The 25,345-nt window shown below is 45.4% G+C and overlaps 1 protein-coding gene across 4 annotated transcripts in view; it reads right to left on the bottom strand.

The window, feature by feature from the left end:
• Window positions 1–531: 531 nt before the first annotated feature.
• The window catches only part of LOC103147310 (plexin-B1), a 66,715-nt gene continuing 41,901 nt past the window's right edge, over window positions 532–25,345 (bottom strand). For 3 of the 4 annotated variants that reach the window (XM_007565573.2, XM_016678311.1, XM_007565575.2), the window contains 34 exons: window positions 24,472–24,600; window positions 24,104–24,204; window positions 22,684–22,816; window positions 21,214–21,370; window positions 20,109–20,217; window positions 19,499–19,607; window positions 18,341–19,129; window positions 16,806–16,940; window positions 16,572–16,694; window positions 15,549–15,642; window positions 14,459–14,625; window positions 14,069–14,220; window positions 13,877–13,982; window positions 12,742–12,878; window positions 12,098–12,274; window positions 11,826–12,018; window positions 10,947–11,189; window positions 10,571–10,738; window positions 10,319–10,467; window positions 8,905–9,005; window positions 8,463–8,680; window positions 8,105–8,283; window positions 7,952–8,018; window positions 6,215–6,361; window positions 5,940–6,105; window positions 4,877–4,980; window positions 4,715–4,799; window positions 4,456–4,622; window positions 4,150–4,310; window positions 3,108–3,255; window positions 2,956–3,020; window positions 2,721–2,796; window positions 2,575–2,649; window positions 532–2,042 (listed from right to left, as the gene is read on the bottom strand). In XM_007565573.2, coding sequence (XP_007565635.1) covers window positions 1,938–2,042; window positions 2,575–2,649; window positions 2,721–2,796; window positions 2,956–3,020; window positions 3,108–3,255; window positions 4,150–4,310; window positions 4,456–4,622; window positions 4,715–4,799; window positions 4,877–4,980; window positions 5,940–6,105; window positions 6,215–6,361; window positions 7,952–8,018; window positions 8,105–8,283; window positions 8,463–8,680; window positions 8,905–9,005; window positions 10,319–10,467; window positions 10,571–10,738; window positions 10,947–11,189; window positions 11,826–12,018; window positions 12,098–12,274; window positions 12,742–12,878; window positions 13,877–13,982; window positions 14,069–14,220; window positions 14,459–14,625; window positions 15,549–15,642; window positions 16,572–16,694; window positions 16,806–16,940; window positions 18,341–19,129; window positions 19,499–19,607; window positions 20,109–20,217; window positions 21,214–21,370; window positions 22,684–22,816; window positions 24,104–24,204; window positions 24,472–24,600 — 5,235 coding nt within the window. In that variant the 3' untranslated portion in view covers window positions 532–1,937. The remainder of the gene's footprint in view (window positions 2,043–2,574; window positions 2,650–2,720; window positions 2,797–2,955; window positions 3,021–3,107; window positions 3,256–4,149; window positions 4,311–4,455; window positions 4,623–4,714; window positions 4,800–4,876; window positions 4,981–5,939; window positions 6,106–6,214; window positions 6,362–7,951; window positions 8,019–8,104; window positions 8,284–8,462; window positions 8,681–8,904; window positions 9,006–10,318; window positions 10,468–10,570; window positions 10,739–10,946; window positions 11,190–11,825; window positions 12,019–12,097; window positions 12,275–12,741; window positions 12,879–13,876; window positions 13,983–14,068; window positions 14,221–14,458; window positions 14,626–15,548; window positions 15,643–16,571; window positions 16,695–16,805; window positions 16,941–18,340; window positions 19,130–19,498; window positions 19,608–20,108; window positions 20,218–21,213; window positions 21,371–22,683; window positions 22,817–24,103; window positions 24,205–24,471; window positions 24,601–25,345) is intronic. The other variant, XM_016678312.1, reaches the window with a different exon arrangement.

The raw sequence follows: 25,345 nt of genomic DNA, 5'->3' as shown, positions 1-25,345 counted from the left end.
GGTAGTAACAACCATTTCAGTATTCTTCTTAGGCCTCTAATGAGCCATCATTTGATCCAGGTGCGTTAAACCAGGGAGAGAACTGGGTTTTCTCCGGGTACTCCGGTTTCTTCCCACAGTCCAAAAACATGACTGTCAGGTTAATTGGCCTCTCCAAATTGCCCCTAGGTGTGAGTGTGTGTATGCATGGTTGTTGGTTCTGTGCGTCTCTGTGTTGCCCTGTGACAGACTGGCGACCTGTCCAGGGTGAACCCCGCCTCTCGCCCGGAACGTTAGCTGGAGAGGCACCAGCACACCTCCTGACCCCACTAAGGGACAAGGATGTAAAGATGGATTTTTATTTGCTCTGGGAACTCCTTGTCTAGTTGGATGTGTAGCACCTCTGCTTTGAGTTGACGGCCTTCCAGAGAGAGAATTGACTTCCTGTTTGTGGAGACATTTTTCCTGTCGGAAGTTCACCTGCAGCAACTTATTGGTTGCAGTTAAACTGCACTGGAAGTGAATGATACTTTCAAAAAAGAAATCTGATCATTATTTTAGGAATACTTTATTATATCTGTGGACATTTTGTCTCAATCAACAGGTTAAATCACTATGGTTACATTTCGGATCAATATGTACAACAACAGCAACACAAAATGTGAAACATTAAAACTGCTCCTTGCAGAGCCTGCTCTACATCGCCGAATGTGTCTAACAGTTAGTCCTCCATCGGGTCGGTACCAGTGAGCTTCACTCTGTCTGAGCAGTGATAAACAGAAGTTGTCTGGGAATGTCACTAGAGACCTGCTGGCTGCTTTCTGATGAGATCAGTCATAGTACAAAGTGTTGCAAAGTACAGCTGAGAAAAAAAAAATGCTGTCCATTCACTTTATTTTGGATTCTGGCTTCTTTCCGAGCCAGCTGTGATCAGATCAGCAGTGACGTTGGCATCTTGTTGAATAAATATTTTAATGAGTATCCTGTACAGCAGCTGCCATTAACTAAGAACAACAAATCTGACCCCTACTGATCTGAGTATTTACTGAAAATATAAAATGTCAGAGTATGAAAAAGTGCCGCTCACTACAGGAAATGCACAGACAGGATCTATAGAGGAGTTGTGCCTCTGATAGATGATCCAGTCAAACAAAATGAGTCACAATTTAAAACTAAAGTTAAACCGTAAAAAAGAACACCTAGAGGTGTACAAACAAACAAAAAAAGAGGGTTTTGTTTAAAATGATTCTACAAAACTTAAAATAAAAAAACAGAAATGTGTAGAATGTGTGTGTGTTTGAAGCTGGTTCTGAGGGCACATCTGGGCAGTGCTGCTGCACTTAGTAGATGGAAGCAGCTGAAAAGCACAAAGTGAACATCACTGATGCAGCTCAGAGGGCTGAGGTAGAGCGGTAGCAACTTATTCTACTGATGTTTGATTATGTGGGATGTCAGACTGAGGCTTTGTTTTCACTTCTTGATATAAAATACAACTTAAGGTAAGTTCTCAAAGTAAAGTAGCTTTTATATTAAGATCCAATGTGTTGCTTCCAGCACTTCATACCATTAAACTCGAAATGACACAGTTTACAAACAGGAAAACATGCCCACACACACATACACACACACACACTCGACCATACAGCAGCAACAAGCACAGAAAGAATAAGAGCTGTGTCCTTAAACTGACTCTGGAGAAAGTAACAACACATTCCATGTGATCAGTCTTCAGATCAGATCAGGTTCTTCTCTTCATGGCTTGACCTCAACAGAATGAAAAATGTAAAAACCTCAGTCCAGTGACAGCAGACCGCTCCTGCTTCCATCTGCCCAGGTGTCTTCTGTTGTCCATTTTTAATATATATAATTTTTTTTGTCCTGTTTCTACTCAGGACTCCTGGAGTAGTTGGAGTGAAGACGCTGCAGAGAGCACCAACACCATCATGATGTCTCTTCTGTCACAGGTCGGTAACTTTGTTTTCCACAGCAGCAGCTATCTGCTGCAGCCGGTAGCCCAGCTGCATCTTCTGGGCTGTCGTGTCCTCCTCCAGAGCTGTAATGATCTGCCGAGACAAGAGGGGAAAAGGTTAGTGACACTCCGTCTGGGAGCAGGGCGACCCCAGACTGGGTTGATCAGCTCAGCGGAATAACTTCAAATCTCTGGATTCTCTACCCACTGAATGAAGAACAAACATGTTTTAATCAAAAATTCACCAGACACACAGCTGCAGTGTTTGTTAAAGTTTCATAAGTTTACTTATTTTTTTTTATTTTTTAAAATTGAAGGAAACTGATTTTGGCTTGATTTTATTATTTATTGTTACTTAAATGAATTATAATTTTCATCCTTAAAATACCAAAATTTAGATTTAGATGTGACATAGAAGCAGAAACGGATGGGATGAATTACAATCTCTGGTTCCGATGAGATTTGTTTTGTCAAGTGAAAGTAGCTTTTGGAAAAAAAAAATACAAAAAAATCTGAGCAGGTATGAAACATGCTTTTCATTAAAATGTAGTTTTTTTATCTTAAACGAAGCGTTTTCCTGAGCAGAAGCTCATTCTCAGCTGTGTGGGTCTGGGTGTGAGATGCACCTGGTCGTAGTACTTGTTGATGTATTTGTAGAGCTCGTGCAGTGCCACCAGGTAGTTCAGCTCTCCGGAGTAATTCTGAAACACAAAGCCTTTCAGGTGAGTCGGCGCCGAGCAGCTGCCGGGAGAGGAAGTGAGGCTCCACTCACCCTGGACAGCTCGGCCAGCGCCGAGTTCATCTCCTGGTCGCTGGCTGATATCGTCTGCCTGATGTCAGCGTAGTACCTGCAGCAAAGCAGCATCATGACATCAACTCAAACTACGTACCAAATCCAAGTTTGACTGGAGTAGTTTAGAATTTCATTCGTAAGGAATATTCCTTTCCATCCTGATCTATCTGAAGCAGTTTTTAAGGAGGGAGCTGCGAGCTAAAGTGGAGCAAACCTTTCCACCATCTGTTTGTAGCGAGGAATGTCTCTGGCATACAGCAGCTTGTTGATGGGAGAATCCTGTTCCACAAGAGAGAGAGAGAAACAATCACATCCACATCCAGGAAGCATCTGAAGTGGAAGAGTGAAAGAGGAGCGATGCCTCACCCGCCCCAGCTTGTGGTCAGCGATGGTGCAGGAGTCCATGAAGGTCTGAGCGATCACTGAGAGGACGGCGTCCACGTGGTCCGACACCTGGACGTCAAAGATGAACTGAGGGTTCTTAATGATGTTGATCCAGAAACGCAGAGGGAGGCTGGAGAGAAACAGAACGGCACACAGATCGGTTTACTGCAGGTGCAGCTGAGAGCCCCGGCTGACCTGTTTCTTCTTGACCTTCATCTGTACAGGGGAAATAAACTCATGTTCAAAAAGGGAATTATTCCAACATTATACCAAACGATGAAAGTTACTTACAAAACACCAGCATAGTGAATATTAGGGTAAAGTGTCAAAATGTGTTTAACTTATATTGCAGCTCATGGTGCAGCTGATTCAAATTCAAAAATACTTTATTGATCACACAGGGAAATTAAAGGTTGTTGTAACTCATATTAATTCAACACTTCAAAGAGTTATTGTAGATTGTGATGACTGTTGGCAGGAAAGATTTCCTGTAGCAGTCTGTATCACAGTGAATCTGAAGAAGCCTCTGACTGAAGAGACCTTTTGGTCATATTAGTCCATAATTTTATTGATTTTATGAAGAATCCTTCTTTGCACCATCAGCTGATGTTGCAGCTTATTGTGCAGGTAATGGTGCTAACATGTGGCTCTGTTAAAGTTCAGACCTGTAGTTAAAAAGGCCTTTAAAACAAACACCAGATGATCATGGAGATAAAATGTCAAACTGTCTTTATCATCAGATGTTAGCAGTTATCATGGTTCAGATCAGTAAGTAGTCGGTGTTGTGTGTCTCTTTTGTCACTGGGAGGTTTGAGCACATTTCCTTCGCTAGCAGGTTAAACTCTGGGGTCAGCTAAGGTCAGCTCCAATCTAAATCAACAGCCAATAACACAACCAGGTTCCATCTCTGACTTCACTTTTAAGATGAGCTTTCTTTTCTCTGGAACAACTTCAACACCACAGACTGTTCCTGTACCTGTTGGCTCGGGTTTTTAGATCCCACCTGGCCGTTTCCGCCGCCTACCTGTTGGTCTTCCATATGTGGATGGTCTCCGGGTCAGTGATGCTGTGCTGTCCCGCCTGGTCGTCCAGCAGGTCAAAGAAATATTTGACGGCTAGCGGGACGGGACGGCTGGTGCTGAGGATCACTGTGAACAGATCGTCCACAAACTTCTGTAACGTCCCCTGACAGACACAAAGGAGGGACAAACAGATTCAAAATCAAACCAGATCATCGTATATAAGGGTAATGGGACGGAGCGGGAATTGAAGTGGTGATCCCACAGACTGCAGGATGAAATACCGCCATTGCCCCAAAGAGTGTGTGTACCTTCATGGAGAGCAGGCGGGTGAGGTAGATCTCAGGGATGGCCTTGGCCCGCTCCCGCTCCCTTAAGCTCCCTCGGCGATGCTTAGGAAGCTCCGGCTCCTCGCTGGCCTTCACCAGGTGCCACAGCTTCACGCCACCCTCGTCTGCATCCTCCAGCATGGGAGTCTCTGTTCACACAACGGGATGCCAGTGATGAGCAGAGCGCCGCTGCAGCAGCTGCTGCTCCATCACCCACATGATTTCTGCCAAAGGATCTCACTCTCTCCAGCGATGTAATCATGGTTGTCATGGTGAATGTTTTTGGTGTGTCGCGGCACCAGTGCCACCGTTGCACCATCGGGGACCTGGAACGACACACAGCTGCGGTTAGGGCTTCCGTCCGGTCGGATCAACAGGGCGGCTCTGGCCGAGGGGGCGTCACCTTGTAGTGCTGCAGGGTGTTGAGGCGCTTCCAGCTGCCCTGCACCACAGACGTCAGGTCCTCGTCCGACAGGATGAGGTGGCCCGCAACGCCAGACCTCCACTCTGAACAGGAGCAGCAGGGTGTCGTTATACTCAACTGTCCCTCAAATGCAATATCAGCATAAACATTGTTTTATTTCTATTCATTAATAAAGCTGCCATTAAATACGCCAAGATGAACCAAGTTCACCAGTCAACCGCTGGGTGTGTTTGGAGTGACGGGATGCCTTTTTGTGTATTGCTGCTAGTTTCTACACTAAGACTGTGATATCAGTTAAAGGTAAATTAAAGACATCAGTAAAGAAAAAAAAACATGGCAGCACCCAGAGTTACCGATGCAGATATCAGAAGAATCTTTCATTAGACTTTTTATCATGAAATGTATCATATTTATAAAACTCATCAACCAGTTGACAGTGTGACTGAGGTCAGTGGACGAACACTGAGATCTCACAGCTGCTGGAGGGTGAGGTGTGCTGCTGCTGCTCAGCTACAGGGGGCGATATAGTGATGGCTGTTCAGGGAACAAATCAGGTCTGCGGGTAAATGTGACCCATATCTGACTTTTTCAGGCGGTCTGAACAGCCCAGGTCAGATTGTTTCAGACTTGTGCCACTTCCAGATGTGCTAATAAATTGTTTCCGAACAGTCATGTATCATTTTATCTGCCTTTGAGATCCGGACTGTAAATTAGGGCTCGATTCCATTTTACTTGCTCACTTTTCATAGCAAACTGGAATCAATAAAAACTCTGTGAGAGAACAGCAGCAGCAGCAGAAACAAAAGGCGCAGAAAAAGAGAGAGTGGACAGGCACTGATCATGTAACGCAGTTATATTACTCTTGCTGTAGGGGGCGCCACAGCTCAACAGTTTGAAATTGTGTGAACATTGAAATTGAACTTCTGCTTATCCTTCCCCAGATACTGTTGGACGGAAGCAGCAGATGTGTTCAGGGCGAAGGGGCCAGCTGTTCGTGTGTGTGTGTGTGTCTGTGTGTGTGTGTGTGTGTGTGGATACTCACCCAGGTCCAGGGAGTCGGCGTGTGGCCGATGGGAGAAGGAGGTGCTCTTGTACACCTGATCCAGGAGTTTTTCCTTCACCTGGGTGATGGTATCACAGTCGAGCACTTTGGAGGGCAGCGGTTGGGTCTCACTTACTCCTCCACCCTGCACCAACACGTTCAGCGTCTGGAGGCCAAGAAGCAATGAGGGCGGGGAGGAGAAGGGGCGGGGAAGAATCCTTCAACCTGCTGAAGGTCATGGGAATGTTCCCCAGGATGACAGAGCTCGTTCTCACCAGGGTCTTGTACTCCACGTCCTCCCGCAGCAGACGGTTATCATTCAGAGTGTACTTGGCCTTGCGAGTTACGGCGTCCACCGGCCCTTTATCTACCTGGTGTTTTATGGCCTTGAACAGCATGTACAGAGACTCGCCAGCAGAGTCCTACACACACACACACACACACACACACACACACACACACACACACACAAAGATATTAGTATTGGCCAAACACACTTTGGAGGAGAGAGTGAAGGGCCCAGACAAGGACAAGCTGTTAAGGTTCTGGTTCGCTTTCAGCCGCTCCCTGAATACAAGCACAGAGAGAAACCTGAACTAAACGTCCGAGTGAGTCGATGTCTAAAGCCGCTGCTGCTCACAGGGTCCTGGGACAGGTTGCCAGGGCAACACATGCACACCAACAGGCGTTTAGGTCTTCATCAGATGAAGAATACAGTGCCTTGCAAAACCCCCAATGCCACTTTAAAAAAGTTGGGGTTGAATGTGACGGGAACAAACTAGAGCGTCACTGTAAAGTGAAAGGAGGAAGATGCATGACTGTTTTTTTCCCCTCAAGCATGTAACTGAAAATCCTGCTGAGTTTTTTATTTATCACTCCCTAAAAATTTTGTTTGAAAGTTTGATTAAAATATGTATTGTATTCCGTTGATGAATCTACCAATCAGTGGACAGAAGGCGAAGTTATTAATGATGACGCCGATTTGTCTTGTTTTAGAATTGTAGTCTGCCTGTAGTTTTAGCAGGAAGTGAACGAAGCTGTGTTGGCCACGCTTCCAAATATTGAATTAACTAACAGCCGCCTTGTTCGGCTCGGCACTTCTCTCTTCGTCATGGAGGATGGTTGTTCACAGTGCAGGCAACTTCAGGTAAGGTTCATAGTGTCAAACTGACGCATTGCATATGTCACGGACTGGGTGAAATTTAGAACCTGAACACAGTCCACTTCTCCATGAAGTAACTGTTTCTCAGCAGCCGAGGGTCCAGACCCTCCAGATGAAGTGAAGCGTAGAACAAGGGGTTGGTTTTTAAGTCTGAAGTAATTTCCTTATTATATACATAAAAATCATTTATTGACTTTGATCAAGTCTGACTTCAGACATTAGAGAAGCAAAAAAAAGAAAAAAAAAAAGAAAAGATCTAGACTTCTAAGTTGCTCTTCAGCTATGGTTTTCTTGAGATACCCTTGAATCAATCCATCAGATCAGTTCATTCATCTATGCAAGATGTTCGATGGATCTGCAATTATAAGTCAATAAAAAAAAAAGAACTGCTTTGGTCAAAAGATGAACCAGCCCAGTTTGACCTTCAGCTACTCATAAACTGACTCCCTGTCTCTATTTTATAACAAGGAATTTGAAAGTTATTCAAATGAAATGAATTGGACATTCTAAGGTTCAGGAACGTCTTGCCTCCCCTGGCAAGTCATCAGGGCCTTCAAGGTCTTCAGAGAAGACTAACTATTTCTACTAAATCAACAACAATAAATATGATAATCATAATTTATGACAGCTTCAAATTAATTCAAACTGTTTTCATAAATGTAACAACCTGACAGAAAAACTAAAAAGTTGACGATTTTCTCATTTCTGTAAGTCATCCTTCCTTTGGAGAAAAACAATTGGTCTGAAATTCTTGGTCTGAATTGTGCAAAAACATACAATTCGTCTCAAGATCCCAACAGATTTCTCACCAACAATTTGTACAGAAACCTTTCTTCCTGCTCTTACTGACCCTGAGGAATGTGTAGAGACAGATGGACATCCAGTTGGTCAGCAGTTTCTCCACCACCGTCTCTGTCCTGCAGGCACACACGGTCAAGGTCTCAGAACCGCTTTAAAGGCTCAGTGTACTATGAGGTTCCCGCCCCATCTCCTCCCTTCCTACCTTCGCAGCATGAGTTTGGGGTTCTTGGCCACATACTGCTCCACCAGGTCGTTCAGCAGAGTTTTGAGGATGTCTGTGAAATACTCCAGCTTGCCATGAAGAGCGACGGTCAGCAGCGAGGCCACGTAGGCTCGGTCTCTGGGGGAGAAGGTCCGCTGGCTCTCCAGAGTATGAATGAACTGAAGGGCAGAAAGCAAAGGTGAGATGTAGTTAAAGAACGAGGTAAGTCATGGAACAATTCAGCTGTAAAGCTAGGATGGTTTCATAAATTCTCAGACTTGATTAGACATCAGCCCAGCTAGGATACCCAGGTGGGCTGATGGTTGTTAGCAGGGATGCTAATGGTGAGGATGAGTACCTTGGTGAGGAAGAGTTTGCTGTTGAGCAGGTTGGACAGCTGGACCAGGCCCTGCTCCACCGTCTGCCGCCGACACTCCTGCATGTCCAGGCCTCGCCTCAAGGGCGACTCCCGGTGGCCAGGGAAGAAAATGCGCTCTGCATACATGCGGTAGTCGAGGAAAGGGATACCTGAACCCACCAGGTCGCTGGACATGTCCATCATCTCTGTCATCAGGTCTGGGTGGAGGCAGAAAGGTGGAGGTCGGCTCAATCACCAGATTCTCATATTTTTTAAACACTCATGTTTTCATTCTTATTCAGAAACAAGGAATTAGAAGATTGTCCTTGTTTAAGCATTGGGCCCAGAAAATGTATCTGATCTATGTTGAACTCCAAAATAAACTCCATCGTAGAAACATGTTGATGTGTTTGTAAGTGAAGTTCTTAGTTTTGAACGTTACCTGTGAACTCCTTCTTGCATCGGTCCCTGACGCTGGTCTCCAGATTCTCCAGCTGGATCTGGACCTTCTTGTAATCCCTGAGAGCCTGCTTACTCTTCCTCCTGTCAGCCCGCAAATGGAAAGTGAGGCAGAACGGTTACCACCACGTTTCTGAGACGGTTCTTCAGATGAAGCCTGGATACGGGTTGGATCGGATCGCATGCATGATCTTAGAAACCAGCGGAGCTTCAAGTAGGTCGGCACAGGGACGTCCTACCAGCACTTTAACATTTCCCCCTCACCATACGGCCAGGAATAATAATAGTAATAATAATAATAGATCTTAGATAATATGTCAACGGTAAGATAATATTGGTAAAATGCTGCAGATTTGAGATGCCAGACCAGATACTGAGAAGAAATGTGTTTTACAAACCCTAATATTAATAAGGAATTTATCACTTTTATTTTAATTTAAGTTTGCTTGATGGGGACAGACACACATCGACATAGACAAGCTGAACAGAACAGCAGTCCAATGCCTGCATCATAGTGCTAATAGCAAAAGCTATAATTCACAGCACTTGTCCTTCGATGGGCTTTTTAAACAGTACATCTAAAAACCAGTAGAAAATGAAATAATGATTTAAAATTACGCAACATGATGTTGACAACATATATATATGAAACAATGAAACATAAAAACACAAATAATATATTGATTTTTATGTCTATGTTGACACCATTAGGCTTGAAGTGAATAAATGTTGCTTTGAACTTGTGTTTTTGATTTAAAACCAGTTTTGTTCTTCTGCTCTGTTTCTGTACATCAAAAGCATTGATGGACAGAATGATATAAAAATATCACCCATGTTTCTGTATGGCAGACAGAGGAGAGCCGGCCGTTATAAAGAACTGGAAGCACAAAGAGCCAGGATCAGTTTGAAATGGATGAACCCAACAAAAGGACACAAAACAGATGACATGGAAACACCTGGTTTAATGAAAACCACACATTTATCAGTCGAAATAATAGAAATGTCCATCTTCCAGGGTTAGTTCTTCTACTGGGTTCACTGGTGCACAGCTGGTCCAGTACTGCCCCTCCATTACCGCCAGGTTAAAGCAGGAAGCCTCACAGCTCACGACTACAGGTTGATTTACTGTTGTCTGTTTGAAATGCCTCACTCTTTCACTCTTGGGACCTTAAGCCTCAAGAAATGCTCAGGTATAAACAAAGGTCAAAGCAATGGAATATTCACTGCAGTTGGGGAAAATATAAAGGCGATATTCCCGCTCTGTTTGCGGCATGTCGTCCCCTCCTACCATTCCTAACACGACTAACAATTTAAGACTACAGAAATCCAACTGGAGCACCTGGAAGGGGTGTAAGGGTTCAGGTTATTTTAGGGTTGGGTGAGCCGACAGTACTAACCTGTAGATGAGGACAATCATGAGGACAATGAGGGCGACTATGGACGCCCCGACACCCACTCCGATCTGGGCCTCCAGTGGGAAGGTGGGCGGGCTGAGGTTGTCGTACTGAACCTTACCAAGAGAGATGTTCAGGTGGCCCATCTGAACCTGAAACACACACACACTCTCCTTTAAGCAGACGGTACTCAGGACAGACCGACCAGCTGAAGGAGCGTCTCCTCGGTAGGAGCTGAATGTACGGCGGACTCACAGTGAATTCTGGGAGATTGTCTGAACCCTCACACTTCCTGCAGCTCGGCTGCTGAGGCGGCGGCTCGCAGTACAGATGGTTTCTGGTCAGGGTCTTCACAGCACACACACCCTCCCCTATCAGCACAACCACTTCTTCTTTGGTGATGGCCAGGTCCAGGTTGTCCCCCTGAAAACACACACAGACCCTTCGCTTACCTTCAGGTTTTAGATATGTTTGGGTACAGTTCTGTTCACTAAGCAGATTTCCTAAAGGGTCTGGAATTGACCTTTCCAGTCTCGTGCTACACATTCCAGAAACGGCTTTAGAAAGCCGTTTCCTGGTTCCTGATGCTGGAACACGAAGCCTGAGGTGAGGAAAGAGGACTAGTTCTGACCTCCAGCTGGATGAAGCTGCCGGGGTTGTAACGGTACGCCTTCTGCGGCTCCTGTTGGTTCAGAGGCTTCAGGATCGGGTTGGGCTGGTAGGTGAAGGCCTGGGAGCTCACACTGCTGAAGTTAAAGCACAGGCTGTCCAGCAGGAACTGGACGGAGATGCTGGAATCCAAGATGGAGGAGTTGACGATGGGGGAGCGGCAGAGGATCAGGGAGGAGTTGGTCACCTCACAGAGCTCCAGGACCTGAGGAGGAGAGAAACAAGGTTGGTTCTGGGAACTGGGCTGAAGTTCAGAGGTGACAGATCATTTGCTGCTGTTGCTCCCAAGTAATGGAACAAGTTACTATTGAGTGTCACACAGGCCTCTTCTCTTCCTGGTTTGAAATGTCTTTTAAAAACACACTTTTATTCTCTGACTTTCAACACACTGATCTTGTCTTGTAGGAACCTGAAAATACACATGCAATACACACGTTTGTGTACGTTTTGCATGTCTCTTACATATTTCTGATTTAATGTAAAGCACTTTGTTTACCCTACCACTTTTGAAATGTCCTACAGAAATAAAGTTGATAAATTGAGAACACAGACGTTTGTATTTCTACCCACACTATGACTTTGTATTGACTTCCATTTCATGCATAATCCAGACATTTCCCCTAACCAGTGCTAGTCTACTCCTAACCCTAAACTTGACTAAAACCTGATTCACATCACATCTCCAAGTCTAACCCCTGACCCTACACAAGTCTAACCCCTGACCCCCTGACCTGGACAAGGGGGTCCACCGCATTGGTCCCCATAAGACGAGAAGATTAGTAAATATGCCAGAAATAGCCATAAAGATGATAGGTAGACAAGTACACACACATATACACACCTGTGCAATGGGGCAGTGTGGCTCTATACAACACACTGGCTCCTGAAGCTTCCTGGGAGACGGCCCCGGCCCTGCTGTCCTCCTCCTCCTCCTGCTCTGGCTGACGGACGTGGTTGAGAAGACGTTCACCACCATGTGTGGCTTCTGCACCACATCCAGGTTGTGGCCAGACACGCTGACGAGGCGGCCACCGCTGACGGAGGGAGAACAGGAGCTTTAGAGCAGGTCTCAGGTTGAGCTGGGGGGGCACAGCGAGGCGTGGTCAGACTTACTCCAGGAAGCTCTTGGCTGGCCAGGCGCTGCTGATGCTGGGGTTGTGGGTGTAGTTGTAGAGGGGGGCGTGGAGGTGCCGGGGGGTGCTGCCGTAATGCAGCGTAACCCGGAACCTTCCTGCCTCACTGCTGCTGCCGGTCACACACTGAACACTGGAGCTCTGCACCGCTGACACACTGAGGACGAGACACAACTGTCACCAGTGAGGAGTGGGCTTTCCTTCTATTCCCTTACTAATAGAGGAAGGTCAAAGGTCAGTCGGCATTCAGACTGCAGTATGAAAATATTTTTCTTACAAATAAGTGACAAATATGATCCAGTGAGAAATGGGGCCAACAACAAAAACTAAAGTACTGTAGTAATCACTGGAACTTCCTGTTGTCCTGCAGGGCCCGGTTTGGTGTGGCAGGGGCTCAAACCGGAGTCTGGAGATTTTCCATTAGACAGTGCAGCCACTGATTGGTGGATTGACTGCAGGGGCCGCTCTTCCAGATCTCAGTAAGAGAAGTGTTAGAATGTCTCGATGTTTGTAATTTTGACTGACGGCGGGGAAACAGCAACATTTCGTTTGGACGGCAACAATAACCAGCAGCCAAAGCTAACAGCTCAGACTTTAAACAATGAAAACTGTGCATCTCCTCACATTTTACAGGGGACCTCCCCCACTGTGATGGTGAGGTCAGAGGGCAGGCCTGTCAGCAGCTTCCGGCCGCTGATGGTCAGAGTGGTTCCTCCGGCCTTCGGACCTCTTTCAGGTGAGACAGCGGTGACAGACGGGTCCTGAAGAGGACAGGGGGACAGATCAGAGGAGGGACAGCAGAATTAGAATGAAGACTAAACACAGAGCAGCAGGAGGAAACAGCAACAGAGGATTATATTATTATTAGCGAGGGGTGCACCAGTTGCAGTTTTCTGGCTGATCGCCGATCTATAAAAAGCCTGACCTGCCGATTCCCTTTTGTTTTGACTGAAATGTCGCTAAATATAGCAAGAAAGTTGATGAGTCGGCAACAGTAGGGTGGCAAACGTGCAGACCTGACCTGGTGAGCCGGTCTGTCAGTCAAACCTCTCTTATAGCAAAGCAGAACGGGACAGCGGTTGATTTTTAGACTTTGCTGAGGTAGATGAGATCGGCTTCACATGTAAGTATCGGCTGGATACTTACAGGAATATTTACTTGAGTGTTCCTCAGACGTACCCATAATAATGTCCAACAATATGCAACAAGAGCAAAGCATAAATCTGGAATCCTGTGTAACATGTTGAGAGGAAGATTTCTGACAGGACAGAAAGACATGAAGGCATCACTGTTCAGAGTGTCAACTGCATGAAACCAGTCCAGCTCAGGGAATCTGCTGGAACTGAGTGGACATGTGCTTAATGCCAGGCTGCACAGCCAACACTTCACATTTCTGCTGGTAGCTTGGATAACAAACTGGATCCTTAGAATATGGGTGGGCGATCCTGAAAATATGGACAGCTCCAAGGAGATTTAAACCTCATTTAAATTGCAATTTATTGTGGCAATAATAAATCCAAATTCTTAGAATAAGTAATTTATCATGATAAATCAGTGACACTTTTGACGCAGTCAGCAGAAAGACATACTGAGTCTGTATCTGGCTGGAAAGTGACTACAGGCTGAATGAACTTTGACCTGTTCCACTAGTAGTTTCTATTTTATGTGAAAGAAATTTTATTTGAAAATTAATATATTTATTGTTTGCATGATAAAGTTAAAAAAAAAAACAAGAAAAAAAGCAGCTAGCTGACTGAACCTGGTAGCTGAAGAGCTGGCTGGAGCTGCGCCGGGCCCCTCCACTGACCGTCACAGACACGGGGCCGTCCTTCTCTCCGCCGCTGCTGCCGGTCCGGCACACTATCCTGGAGGACAGGCGTCACACACAGCTCACACACATCCTCAGCATCAGAACTTCCTGTTAGAGAGCAGCAGGCTGTGTGTAGAGCACCTGGAGGAGACCTCGTACAGGTCCAGCAGGACAGCACACGGCACCTCGGCTACCGTCACCGAGTGGACGATGTCCTCAGCCTTCTGGCCCAGGTTGGACCCGGAAATGGTCACCAGGGTGCCCCCCTCCAGCAGGCCAGACAGCGGCTCAATCTGGAGGAAACACGGCAGAGCTGCTCACCACCATCACCGTGGAGACAGCTGATGGTTTTTAAAGACAGCTGACGCTATGCTACAGGTTAGTTGAGGTTGGGAGACGAAAGGAATCCAAAATCAACACCAAGATGGTTTTGAGGAAAAAAAGATCCAAGTTCTTCCCCAGAAGGATGTTCTGTCAGGATGCCGTTGGTCTGCCACAGCTACTGGTTCAGGCAGCAACAGAAGGACTCACCGAGTGGATGACGGGAGCTGGACACGTCTGCTGGACTTGTTCACTGCAGGAGTCTGAGTACAGGCATCTAGCTGTGTGGCCGCTGCACCACACACAGCCGTAGCGCTGGTCAGCGGTGTGGCAGCGGCTGCAGTCCGACCGACCCACGGAGCAGTTGTACAGGGTCACTGACGGCAGAACAACAGAGCGGTGTCACACCAACGCTGGGTCTGCAGAACTCTCTAGAAGACTTAGCTCTGAACCGCCCGCAGACAGACGTGCCAAAGTTTCTCCACTGTAACCCAACAACAGCTCCACGGTTTCATTTAAACCCAAAGCGTTCCTGGCGCTGCTGCAAACATGCTAACTATTACTTCTGTATTAGCAACAGCGAGCTAAGGCTAGCATGAATCAACACCAAGTAGTTTCTAGGTGTTTTTACAGATTTTAGCTGCTCTGTTGTTTTTCCGCCTTCAGGTGGACAATCAGTCAGGCTGTCTGCTCAGGTAGTCAGCCTGAACAAATGCAGCTGTAACTGTGACAACTGTAGTTTTAACTCAGTGGCTCTCTTGGTTTCCATGTAAGGACTGGGATGCTTTTGCAAGCGGGAATATTTAACCTTTCAGTAACACTTTATTTGAAGTGGTGTCCAAAAGACTGACATCACACTGTCATAAACATAACATCTGTTATGAACATGAAGGAGTCTTCACGAATGTTTATGACTGTTGTCATAAAAGATTAGTCGGAAAATAATACTTTAAATTGACTTTTACTGCAAGTTTTAATGCAACTATGCATTAAAAGTGTCATTATTTACCAACTGACACTTAATGACAACATTAAGTGTCAGTTAATGTTGTCAACAACAGTCACAACCATTCATGAAGATTCCTGCAGTGTCAGTGTTATGCAGACCACTTCAAATAAAGTGTTTCCAAACTTTTTGTCTTTTTTGTTAATGAGGAAATGTTGTTCCTTTCAGCTAGCTGACTGGCAGGGTGCAGCAGACTGAGAAAGCTCTCTTCCCATCACACTGAACATAACTGAAACAGAACCGACCTCAGCTAGCCATGCCGTCTGAACACAGAGCAGAGCAGGCGGGTCTCACCGTGTAGATTAGGAGCGGTATCCACATGAAACGTGTTCCTCCTCTTCACATACACCATGGCGCTGTAGTCCTCCACCACAGCCGAGTACGAGTACTGAACACACAGCGGGGTTGGGTTCAAAGAAAAGCATTCCACACGTTCATCGTGCCTCAGGTGAGGCTGGCATCGCGTCCTTTGGGCTCAGTCTGACTGGAACAGTCGGAGCTCCGTATTCTTTACCCACATCAGAGCCTCCTGCAGCTGCCAGGACCCACTGATCCATCCACACACAGCTCAGTTAAAGTTCATCTGAAATATTGGACGGTGACTGAGTCTTTTTGGGCCGTAATTTAAAAATACAAAATAACTCTACTGTCTAGATCAGGGGTGTCCAAATCTTGTTGTCATGTGGAGTAAAATTACGAAGTCAACAGGACTTTGTTTATCTCCTCAATAATATTTGATACTTTAATGAAACCAATGAAGTAGTCAGATTTGTTGCTGGAAAATAGGGGTGCACCAATTTATCGGCCAGTCGATTTATTTTTCTGTTGACATTTCAGACAAAGAAATTGGTATTTTCCAAAATCAGAATGATGGGGAATTGGCGATCGGCCAGAAAACTACAATCGGTGCATCGCTACTGGGAAAGGAAGAATAAATTATCTTTGAATATTAAATGCATGTTTTGGCTTTTTAAAAATAAATTTAGCAAATTTTCTAGGTATCAATTGGAAAAATAAAACACAATTTAGTCAATTCTGATAAACAAAATCATGATTTAGGTCACTTTGTCTTTGAAAATTGTTGCTATATTTAGCCAAGTTAGATAAATTCCCTAAAAGCTTATATGAGCGCAGCAAAGCTTGTTTTTGAGTAGAAGTCACCAGACAGAAAGTAAAAAGCCTGTTTGCTTAAAGACAAATAGTTGGTGTTACCAACATTTTCTATTGTAAACATTTTTTTTTTCCTTGTGATAAATAAATACAAAGTCTCCATCTACATCAAACATCTGTGCACAAACAGTGGAATGTGTTTCAAACCTTGTGTGGCTGACAGGTGATGTAGAAACTGGATGGATTCATGTCGTCAGACTCCACAAAGGCTTCCACCACCACCGTCTGGCCCTCGATAACCAGCACACACTCATAGTCCAGCTCTGCATCCTGAACACACACACACGCACGCACACACGCACACGCACACACACAGAAGTTTAACAAATGCCTTTGGGTCCAGTCTGGTTGCACGGACGGATCGGGAGCGTTGCTCTGCACCTGATACAGGTGGAGGTTGCGTGCCAGTAGCGTGATCTTCCTCTCCACCTGGACGGGCAGCAGAGAGGAGCCCTGGACCTTTTCCACACAGGGACATGCAGAGGAGCCCCAGCTGATGTAGGGGCCCTCATCACCCTGCAGTGAGACACAGTCACGCAACGTAACGACCCTGCAGGCCCCGAGCTCCCGCCTGCAGCATGGACTACCAGCTACGAGAGGACAGAGGCGGGTAGAGCAGCCAAACTTTGTACTTAAGTAAGAGCAGCGACACTTCAACGTGTTTTTACTCAGTGAACATCCTCCAAGAAATGACTCAAGTAAGAGTAAAAATGTATTTGGTAAAAAGTCTATTCAGGTACTGAGTAAGTGATCACATTATCGATCATTTATTCAGTCATTAAAAATCACATAATTAGCTGAATCAGAGTATTAAATTATGTGGAAATTTTGGTATTTTAAAGATCAGAATGAAAATAATTCATATAGATACCGCATTTATTAAATAACACAATCAGGCAATAGAAACATTTTTCCAAGTTTTTGTTTTTTTTTCAATTCAAAATGCATGAAACTTTAGTGAAAACTCCTCATGTGCGTCTGTCGATTTTTTGGTTAAAACATTTTGTTTTTTGTTCAGTGGGCAGAGAATCTAAAAATTTTACTCAAGTTAGAGCAGCGACACTTCATACTAAAAAGTAAAAGGTTTCTAAAAAGTTACTCAAGTGACTCAAGTAATTGAGTAAATGTAGCTAGCTACTACCCAACTCTGTGTGAGGATGAGTGCTTTGAAAAAATGTGTTTTAATAAAGTTTTAGACCAACCAATCCTCCTCCCCCATCATATGTCAGACTTGTCTCCAGGCACACAAAGATCTTAAAAACACTCTGATCTCCAGAGAATATTTCTTTGTTTTTCTTTTTTCTGACGTTCAGCTTTTAAGCTAGCCACGCTAACCGCTAACTTTATATACTAGAGCCAGTTTAAAATGTTAACTACGTCATTATTTCGTCTTTGTTTTGAAATAATAGTATCACATATAAATGACAGCTCGTATCTTCGTTAATTTTAAATCCTGGTGGGAAATCTGGATTAGCAGGCCGGACAGAACCTCGGTCATCAGTGGATCGTTGGGAACCGGCTCAGTGGCAGACAGGAGCTCAGATTACTATGTTCACTGTCCAGGTCAGTGGCATCGTCTTTTCATTCAGCCATGTTCTGTGTGTGTGTGTGTGTGTGTGTGTGTGCGTGTGTGTCAGGACGGACTGTGTGACTAAGTTGCTACAGAAACCGTCTGATCTACAGCATCAGGAAGGAAAGAAAGTGATGAGAAAAGGTCCATAGTGGAGCAGAGCAGCTGGTGTTGTGTCGTCTAGACACAGCAGACAGACAGGAAGAGCAGTGGCAGAGGAGACGACTGGAGCGTTTCAGTGGGATGTACAGTTTCCAGTTTGAATTCCAGTTAGACGCTCGGAGTAAAGGGAAGGACTGGTGAGCAGGTTAAGGAGGCACAGCGGGCGGACCGCGCGTCAACTCACCGGTAGGAAGGCATCAGCTGGATCATCCTGGTAATCCAGTTCAGGGTTTGAGTCTGTTTCCCTCAGCTGGGCGTATGAGGGTGGGTCACGGTCTTCGCCGTCACCCGACAGCCTGGCTGTGTCCTCTTCTGCGCCCTCAGTCAGCGCGTCTGCTTGCTTCGACTTCCAGGTCTGGTCAGGGTCAAGGTGGAGATCATGGTCTGGGTGGATGCCTCCTTCTGGGCTCAGTGAGGGAATGGGTGTCAGGTCCAGGTTGGGGGAGGGGTAAGTAACAGCTGCTCCCACCACAGAGGTGGTTGTGGGCTGGGGGTCATCGTCAGGTGAGGTCATGCTCAACGTTTCCTCACTAGAGGGCGACTGTGTAACCCCACTCAGGGTGGAGGTGTTCAAGATGACCAGAGGCATCACGGCTTCCTGATCCCCACTAAGGCCATCGGCCCCAGTGACGGGCAGAACCTCAGTCGCTGCCAAGGCAACTTGGTCAGATTGGCTCCTGGTGACGACGACGAGCCCCCCCACTGCAGTGGACCTCTCCGCCCTGCTGGGCGGGGATGGGGGCGGACCTGAGCTGGAGGGCTGTGGGGGCTCAGTGCTAGGCGCGGGGGAGGTGGCTAACGCCCCGCTGGTTACTATGGCAACAGGAACAAAACTTGTTGTGGCGGCAGTGGTAGCTGATGGCGTTATGAAAGGAGTGAAGGTTGTCATGGTGACTGTAGCCGCTGTGGTAGTAGAGGTTGGGATGGTTTTCATGGGTTTGGCGGTGGGGGGGGGAGATGTGGGGAGTTTAAACTGAGGAGGGGAGGAGGGGGGAGACACATGAAGGAAGGGGGGGAGACAAATCAAAAACTTACAGAAAAATGGAAAACAGAACTGAATTTGCTGTGCTAAACGCATGCATGGACACATTAGCTGCGACAAACACCCAGGTTAGCTTAGCCTGGAGGAACGCTGCCTTAAAACCAGCTCATTACGTCACAGAAATGACAAAATGGCTGCCAGTGAAATGGGCATCGTACGTCATTTTCACGACTCGCGGAGCTACAGAGCGTTAAGGTGGAGTGTTTGTGGAGCGCTGGCTGTGAGCAGAGAAAGGTCCGCTCGTGGCGGAGCGAGCAGCCACAGAGTGCTACGCTCTCCTCTGCTGTTACTGCGACTTACGTGCTGGTTGTAGATGATGGCGCCCTCCTCGCACACGGCCTTGTGGGTACAGGAGTGCTGGTGAACGCACCAGTTACAGCCCCATTTGCTCAGCACGCATCCACGGCAGCTGCACACAGACATAACATCAGAGACGGTGACATTGGGGGACCCATCAGCACACAGCAGGAAATATGGCAAGAAAAAGCTCCAAGTGAAACTGCACAGCCTTTAAAACACGTTAACATCCTCGTTAGCACCAGAAAGTGTGGAAAAGTAGAATCTGAAGATGAAACCAGGCTGGATATTTCATCAAGAGAATGACCCCAAACACACCGCCACAGCCCGGTGGGGCTCATTTCTCCATACGGAGAAATGTTGAAGCCTCCACCACCAAATGGTCCCACAACCAGTTACTTCCTGTGGCGTTCTACATTATGTCACATCAGCTAATCGTGAACTCAGCTGTATCGACTACTTATGCTTTTATCCACATCTGGCTGGATTTCAGGTTCATTGTAAATGTGTTTACATTGAAAAATGCTGACATTCTTAAAAGACATGAAGTTACATAAAAACAGGACAAAGTGTTAAGATCAGCAGCAGACAGACGAGACGAGCGCTGACTTACGGAGAGCTCCCCGACTGCTGCTTCACTGCCATGCAGTCGTAAAAGGTGAAGTCCCTGGCTGTTACCGTGACGTCCCCGAAACGGACAGACAAGGTGAGAGTGATGAAATCTGATGGCAGAACACACACACACACACACAGACAGAGTGAACATCATCTCTTAACCAGGAAACCAGGAAAGCTTTAGCCAGGCTTATCAACTCTGAGTCACATCATATCAGTACTATGATGGGAACATCATTACTATCATCATCATCATCAACTTCATAAAGCGCTTTAACACCAGCAGGAACTGAAACAAAATGCTGAACATGAGCAATAAATAAAATAAATAAATAAATAAATAAATAAGATAAAAGAAACCATAAGAATAAAGCAACAAACTAAACACATAATAATGAATAAAAAAACTCAATTCAAAACACAATCAGATGGCACAGATAAAATCAATACCAATAAATAGCAGTGCACCGATTGCTGATTTTGTGGCCGATCTTTAAAAAGCCTGACCTGCTGACCCATTCTGATTTTGGCCGATTTTGATAAAATAGCACAAAAGCTCAAATCAAGCATCTTTATGACATTACTAAAACAAAAAAATCTTCATGTCTGTGTGACAGATTTTGGAAATGTCTCCTGATTTGTAGGACCTGCTTTATGTGGAGCTGCTTCTGTTGCTACAATGTTTTATCACAGCCTTAAAGGCTGGATGAACAAATACGACACAAACAGAAATAACGTCATACATGTGATTATGCAGTAGACAGTACATAAACAGATTTAAGCAGAACTGTGCATATTAAGATGCAGATTAGTGGCCACTGTCCTAGCTGGTTTAGGTAAGATGGAGTGGGTTCGATTTGATTTAGCTGTGTGTGCATATGCAGCGTGTGTCTATACAAACATATCTGCACACACACACACACACAGAGGTTAATCCCAACACAGCAGGGGTCCAAATCCCTTAGTCACAAAACCAAAAAGCTCATACCAGTAATTAAAATCCCTCAGTTGGAGGTTCAAAGCGATCAGACTCAACAAGCAGCGAATGCTGGTGAATAAAAACAAACAACCTCAGGCCTCTACACTGAACAAGCTGGACCCACCCTGTCCAGGAGGCACCATGGGTATTCTGCTGGAGTCCGGAGATTGGCAGGTGACTCCGGCCTCGGTGACGGCGGCAGGACTGCGGCTGTCCTGGAACAGGCAGGAGTACGACTCGCCCTGTTCCAACACGGGGAGTCCTGGGACGGACAGGGACACCTGAGGACAGGGGAGCAGCAGCACCGCAATTAGATTGTTACACATGGTTCAAAAGATGCAGAGGAGGAGGCTTGGTCGCTTTCCCACATGGAAATTACAAACAAATGTGTGGAGAGACAAAACTCAGCACCTGCGATTCACTAAGCAAATAGCTGGGAGCCTTCCTTTGGAAAGCTTCAGCTGTGTAAGCCTGGAGAGGCGGGCGTGATGTTCCAGCTACTGACAGCAGAACAAAGAGCAGACGACTCTGTCAGAATCAGCCGGGCTGACCCGACTGTGTGCTTAAACAAATACTACACTGCAAAAACACAACACCTTAAGTACTTTTGGTCTAGTTCCAAGTGAACATGTCTTTAGCACACTTGAAATAAGACAATAAACTAACTTACAGGTAAGTTTTCAGCAAGAAATACGAGTCTGTTTTAAGTAAATGATTCCTTAATATTATTTTTTTTTTAAGTTCTAGTTCCATTGGCACTTATGGGAAGCATGTCCTGTTATAAGTGAAAAAATCTGCCAGTGGAACTAAAACGTTTTCATCAATATTAAGGAATTACTGACTTAAAATAAGCTCCTTTATCTTGCTGAAAGGCTACTTATAAGTTAGATTTGTCTTATTTCAAGTGAAGACATTTGCAGTAGAAACTGGAGAAAAATTACTTGTTAAGTTTTTGTGTTTTTGCAGTGAACACTGAGAGAACTGGCTGCTCTTTATGGGGCCCAAAGCCTGGGCCCCATGAGAGGAGGCGCCTTTTTGGGGCTAGCAGTTAGATTTAGGATTAAGCTGCAACTGAATTTAGATTCAGGGCTAGATATGTTCTGCTAATGGTTAGCCTGCAGAAATGAATGAAAGTCAATGCAAAGTCCCTGTGAAGATACAAAAACATACTGTGTGCGTGTGTGTGTAAGAATGTTTAGTAGCGGGCGTAGGGACCCACATCCCCCCCGCTCCCTGTTGGACCTGAGAACGACATGAGGACATCCAGAGCCAGAAAGAGTCCACATGCTCCAGACGAGCCAACCAATCAGAGCGGAGCAGCTCCAACCCCCCAGTGAGCTCTAATCTCATCTCCACAGACCTCCATGGAGTGCAGACCGCGGCTGGATGGAGGTCTAGGTCACGACTCCCAGCGATTATCTCCCAGATAAAATGACTTTTCCCCGGACTGGTTAACTAAATGGCAACCTTAAAACGGGCCCAGTAGAACCGGCTCTGTTCACAGAGTCTCTACTCTGATAAAAAAAAAAAAAAAGTTTTACCATGTAACTAAACATAGTTTGTTACTTTGCTTTGTGAAAGTAAGTGACCCTACCATCCTGCTCTCCTCCCGGCTGATGTTGAACGGGTTCAGCTCCTGAACACTCAGACACTGCTGCTCGATGTCGAAGCTCCACAGCCACTGGCCGTCTTGGTCCCCACGACCGCACTGCGACCTCAGCACACACCTGCAGAGGAAAGGCAAACACACACTGTGTCACACTATCGCCACAACCCACTCTGGAGTCAGACTCCCCCTCACCGCACTGGTAAAGGAGCTACAGAAAACTGGACCCTTTTAACGCATAAAATGAAAAAAAAAATGAGGTGGAAAAAATAAGAGGTACAATTAAAGTTGTTAAAGACAGAAAAATAAAACATTACAATCCATCTGAGGGATAGAAATCTGTTTCCATGTCTTCAGTGTTCTTCTTCCAGCTCTTTGAGGGCGGGAGTTCCCCCAAATACAAAATATTTCAAAAGAAAAATGACGACTCAGATTACATCGAGATAATAAATAGGCTATTCATGCAAGAAAATTCTGGTTGAATTAAAACAGATTAATTCACTCCGGCTGAAAGGCAATGACACTGCAAAAAGACAAAATCTTACCAAGTATTTTTGTCTAGTTTCTAGACAAACTTAGTCTTAGTACAAGACAAAAAATAACTTCTAAGAAACTTTTCAGGAAGATATAGAAGCTTGTTTTAAGGAAATAGTTCCTCAATATTGTCCTAATGTTCCATTGCCAAATTATGTTATTTATAACATGGGGAACATGTCTTGGTACAAGAGAAAAAATCTAGAACTTATTCATCAATATTAAGGAATTATTGACTAAAAACAAACTCCTATATCTTGCTGAAAAAATACTTGTAAGTCTTGTCTTATTTCAAGTTTCTAAGATGTTAGCACTAGAAACTGGACCAAAATTACTTGTTTGTGTTTTTGCAGTGCAGCAGAAAGGAAAGTATGAACAAATGAATGAAGGATTCTGATTGTTGTTTTCCCTTCATAAATAAAAACACTGTTTGAAAACTGCTTTTTAGTATTTACTGAGGTTATCGCTCTCTGATGTTTTAGTTCAATCATCTGAAATATTACATGTGAAGAGGGAAAAAAAAGTAAAAATAGGGAGAAATCTCCATTGTCTCTTTTCACAAGAGTGAGACAGAAAAAGACCCGTTTCCAAAATGTTTTGTGAAGAACACTAAAGTTGCAGATGATAAAGAGGCGGAAACGTCAAACATCAGACATGCTTCGACATGGAGCCTAACAGAGCGACAGAAGTTTGGGATTGGTTGTGTAACGATCAGTCTGGAGGTGACTGAACTGTATTCGTCTTAAAAAGAAAAAAAAAACATCTGAGTCATGGTGTAATCAGGCTGCTCTTTTTGAATGAACATAATCACATCAAATGGATGACTAATTACTGGGTGACTATCGCTTCCTCGTCTTGCTAGCGGCTCTCTCACCTTCCCTCCAGGACGCACCACCCGCAGTAGGGATCATGAGCCAGCAGACAGGAGTGGCAGTCTGGGTGCTGCTGGCATTCGGCCACCGGCCTCTTCTGCAGCTGCAGGCAGGACAAAACAATCACGCTCATTTGTGCAAATCAGCCACACTAAGCTCCTAAAAAAAATCTGATTACAAACAATAGATGGCCCACATTCCCCCAGTGCAACAATGAAAAATCGAGAATACGGTGGCCGGAATAATCCCAACTGCACACACATTGCTGGAATAACTGGAGCAGAAAGCAAAGAGTCATTTCCTGCTTTGCTTTGTGCCCGCAGCGCGGCCGAGGGGCGGTGTGGGACGAGAGAGTGGCCGGAGTATGTACCATGTCGCGGGTCATGATGAAGAGGTGCTCCTCCTCCTGGTCCAGAACCAGGTCCGAGCTGATAGGCGTGTTCTTCTGGATGGAGACCACCGAGTACTCCTCCACCTTGCCATTTGGCCCCAGGAAAACCTGAGGAGAAACAAGAGACCGGTCTGATCCATCTGTGGAGCAGCAACCTGTCTGCACGTTACAGAAGGCATGACTGGGCCAAACGGCATCAGTGCTTTGAGAGGCAGAAAAAAACAACTACAAAGCAAGACAGGAAGGATTTCAGGCATGTTGCTGAGGAATGTACTTTCATCACTCATAACTGCTGAATAGGGTTCCACCAATTTATCAGCGCCGATTTCCTTAATTTTGGGAGATCAGTGATCGGCCGATACTTGCATGTGAAGCCGATCTTATCCACCTCAGCAAAAGGTCTAAAACTGAACCACTGTCCTCTTCTGCTCACCAATGAGAGAGGTTTGACGAACAGACCGGCCCACCAGGTCATGTCTGCATGTTTGCAGTTAACAACACTCTTTCCACTGTTGCCAACTCAGCAACTTTCTTGCTGTATTTAGTGACATTTCAGACACATAAATTGGTATTGGCCAAAATCAGCAGGTCAGGTTTCTTAAAGATCGGTAATTGGTGATCGGCCAGAAAACTGCAATCAGTGCATCTGTACAACCAAACTTCACTATGAATTTTAATGTTATTTCTCCACAGTAAAATTAAATCCATCTGAAAAAGACAGATTTGTAATCTCTTGATGAAATGAGAGAATCTTTTCCACCTCTGTTTTTTTACTGATCACAACAAAATGAAACATCCAGAAGAATGTGTGTGTGTGTGTGTGTGTGTGTGTGTGTGTGTGTGTGTGTGTGTG

This window comes from Poecilia formosa, unplaced genomic scaffold (genome assembly GCF_000485575.1).
Source record: "Poecilia formosa unplaced genomic scaffold, Poecilia_formosa-5.1.2 Scaffold180, whole genome shotgun sequence".
Lineage (NCBI taxonomy): Eukaryota > Metazoa > Chordata > Actinopteri > Cyprinodontiformes > Poeciliidae > Poecilia > Poecilia formosa.
The sequence above is the reverse complement of the archived record's forward strand: the minus strand, read 5'-3'. Positions and strand labels throughout refer to the sequence as shown.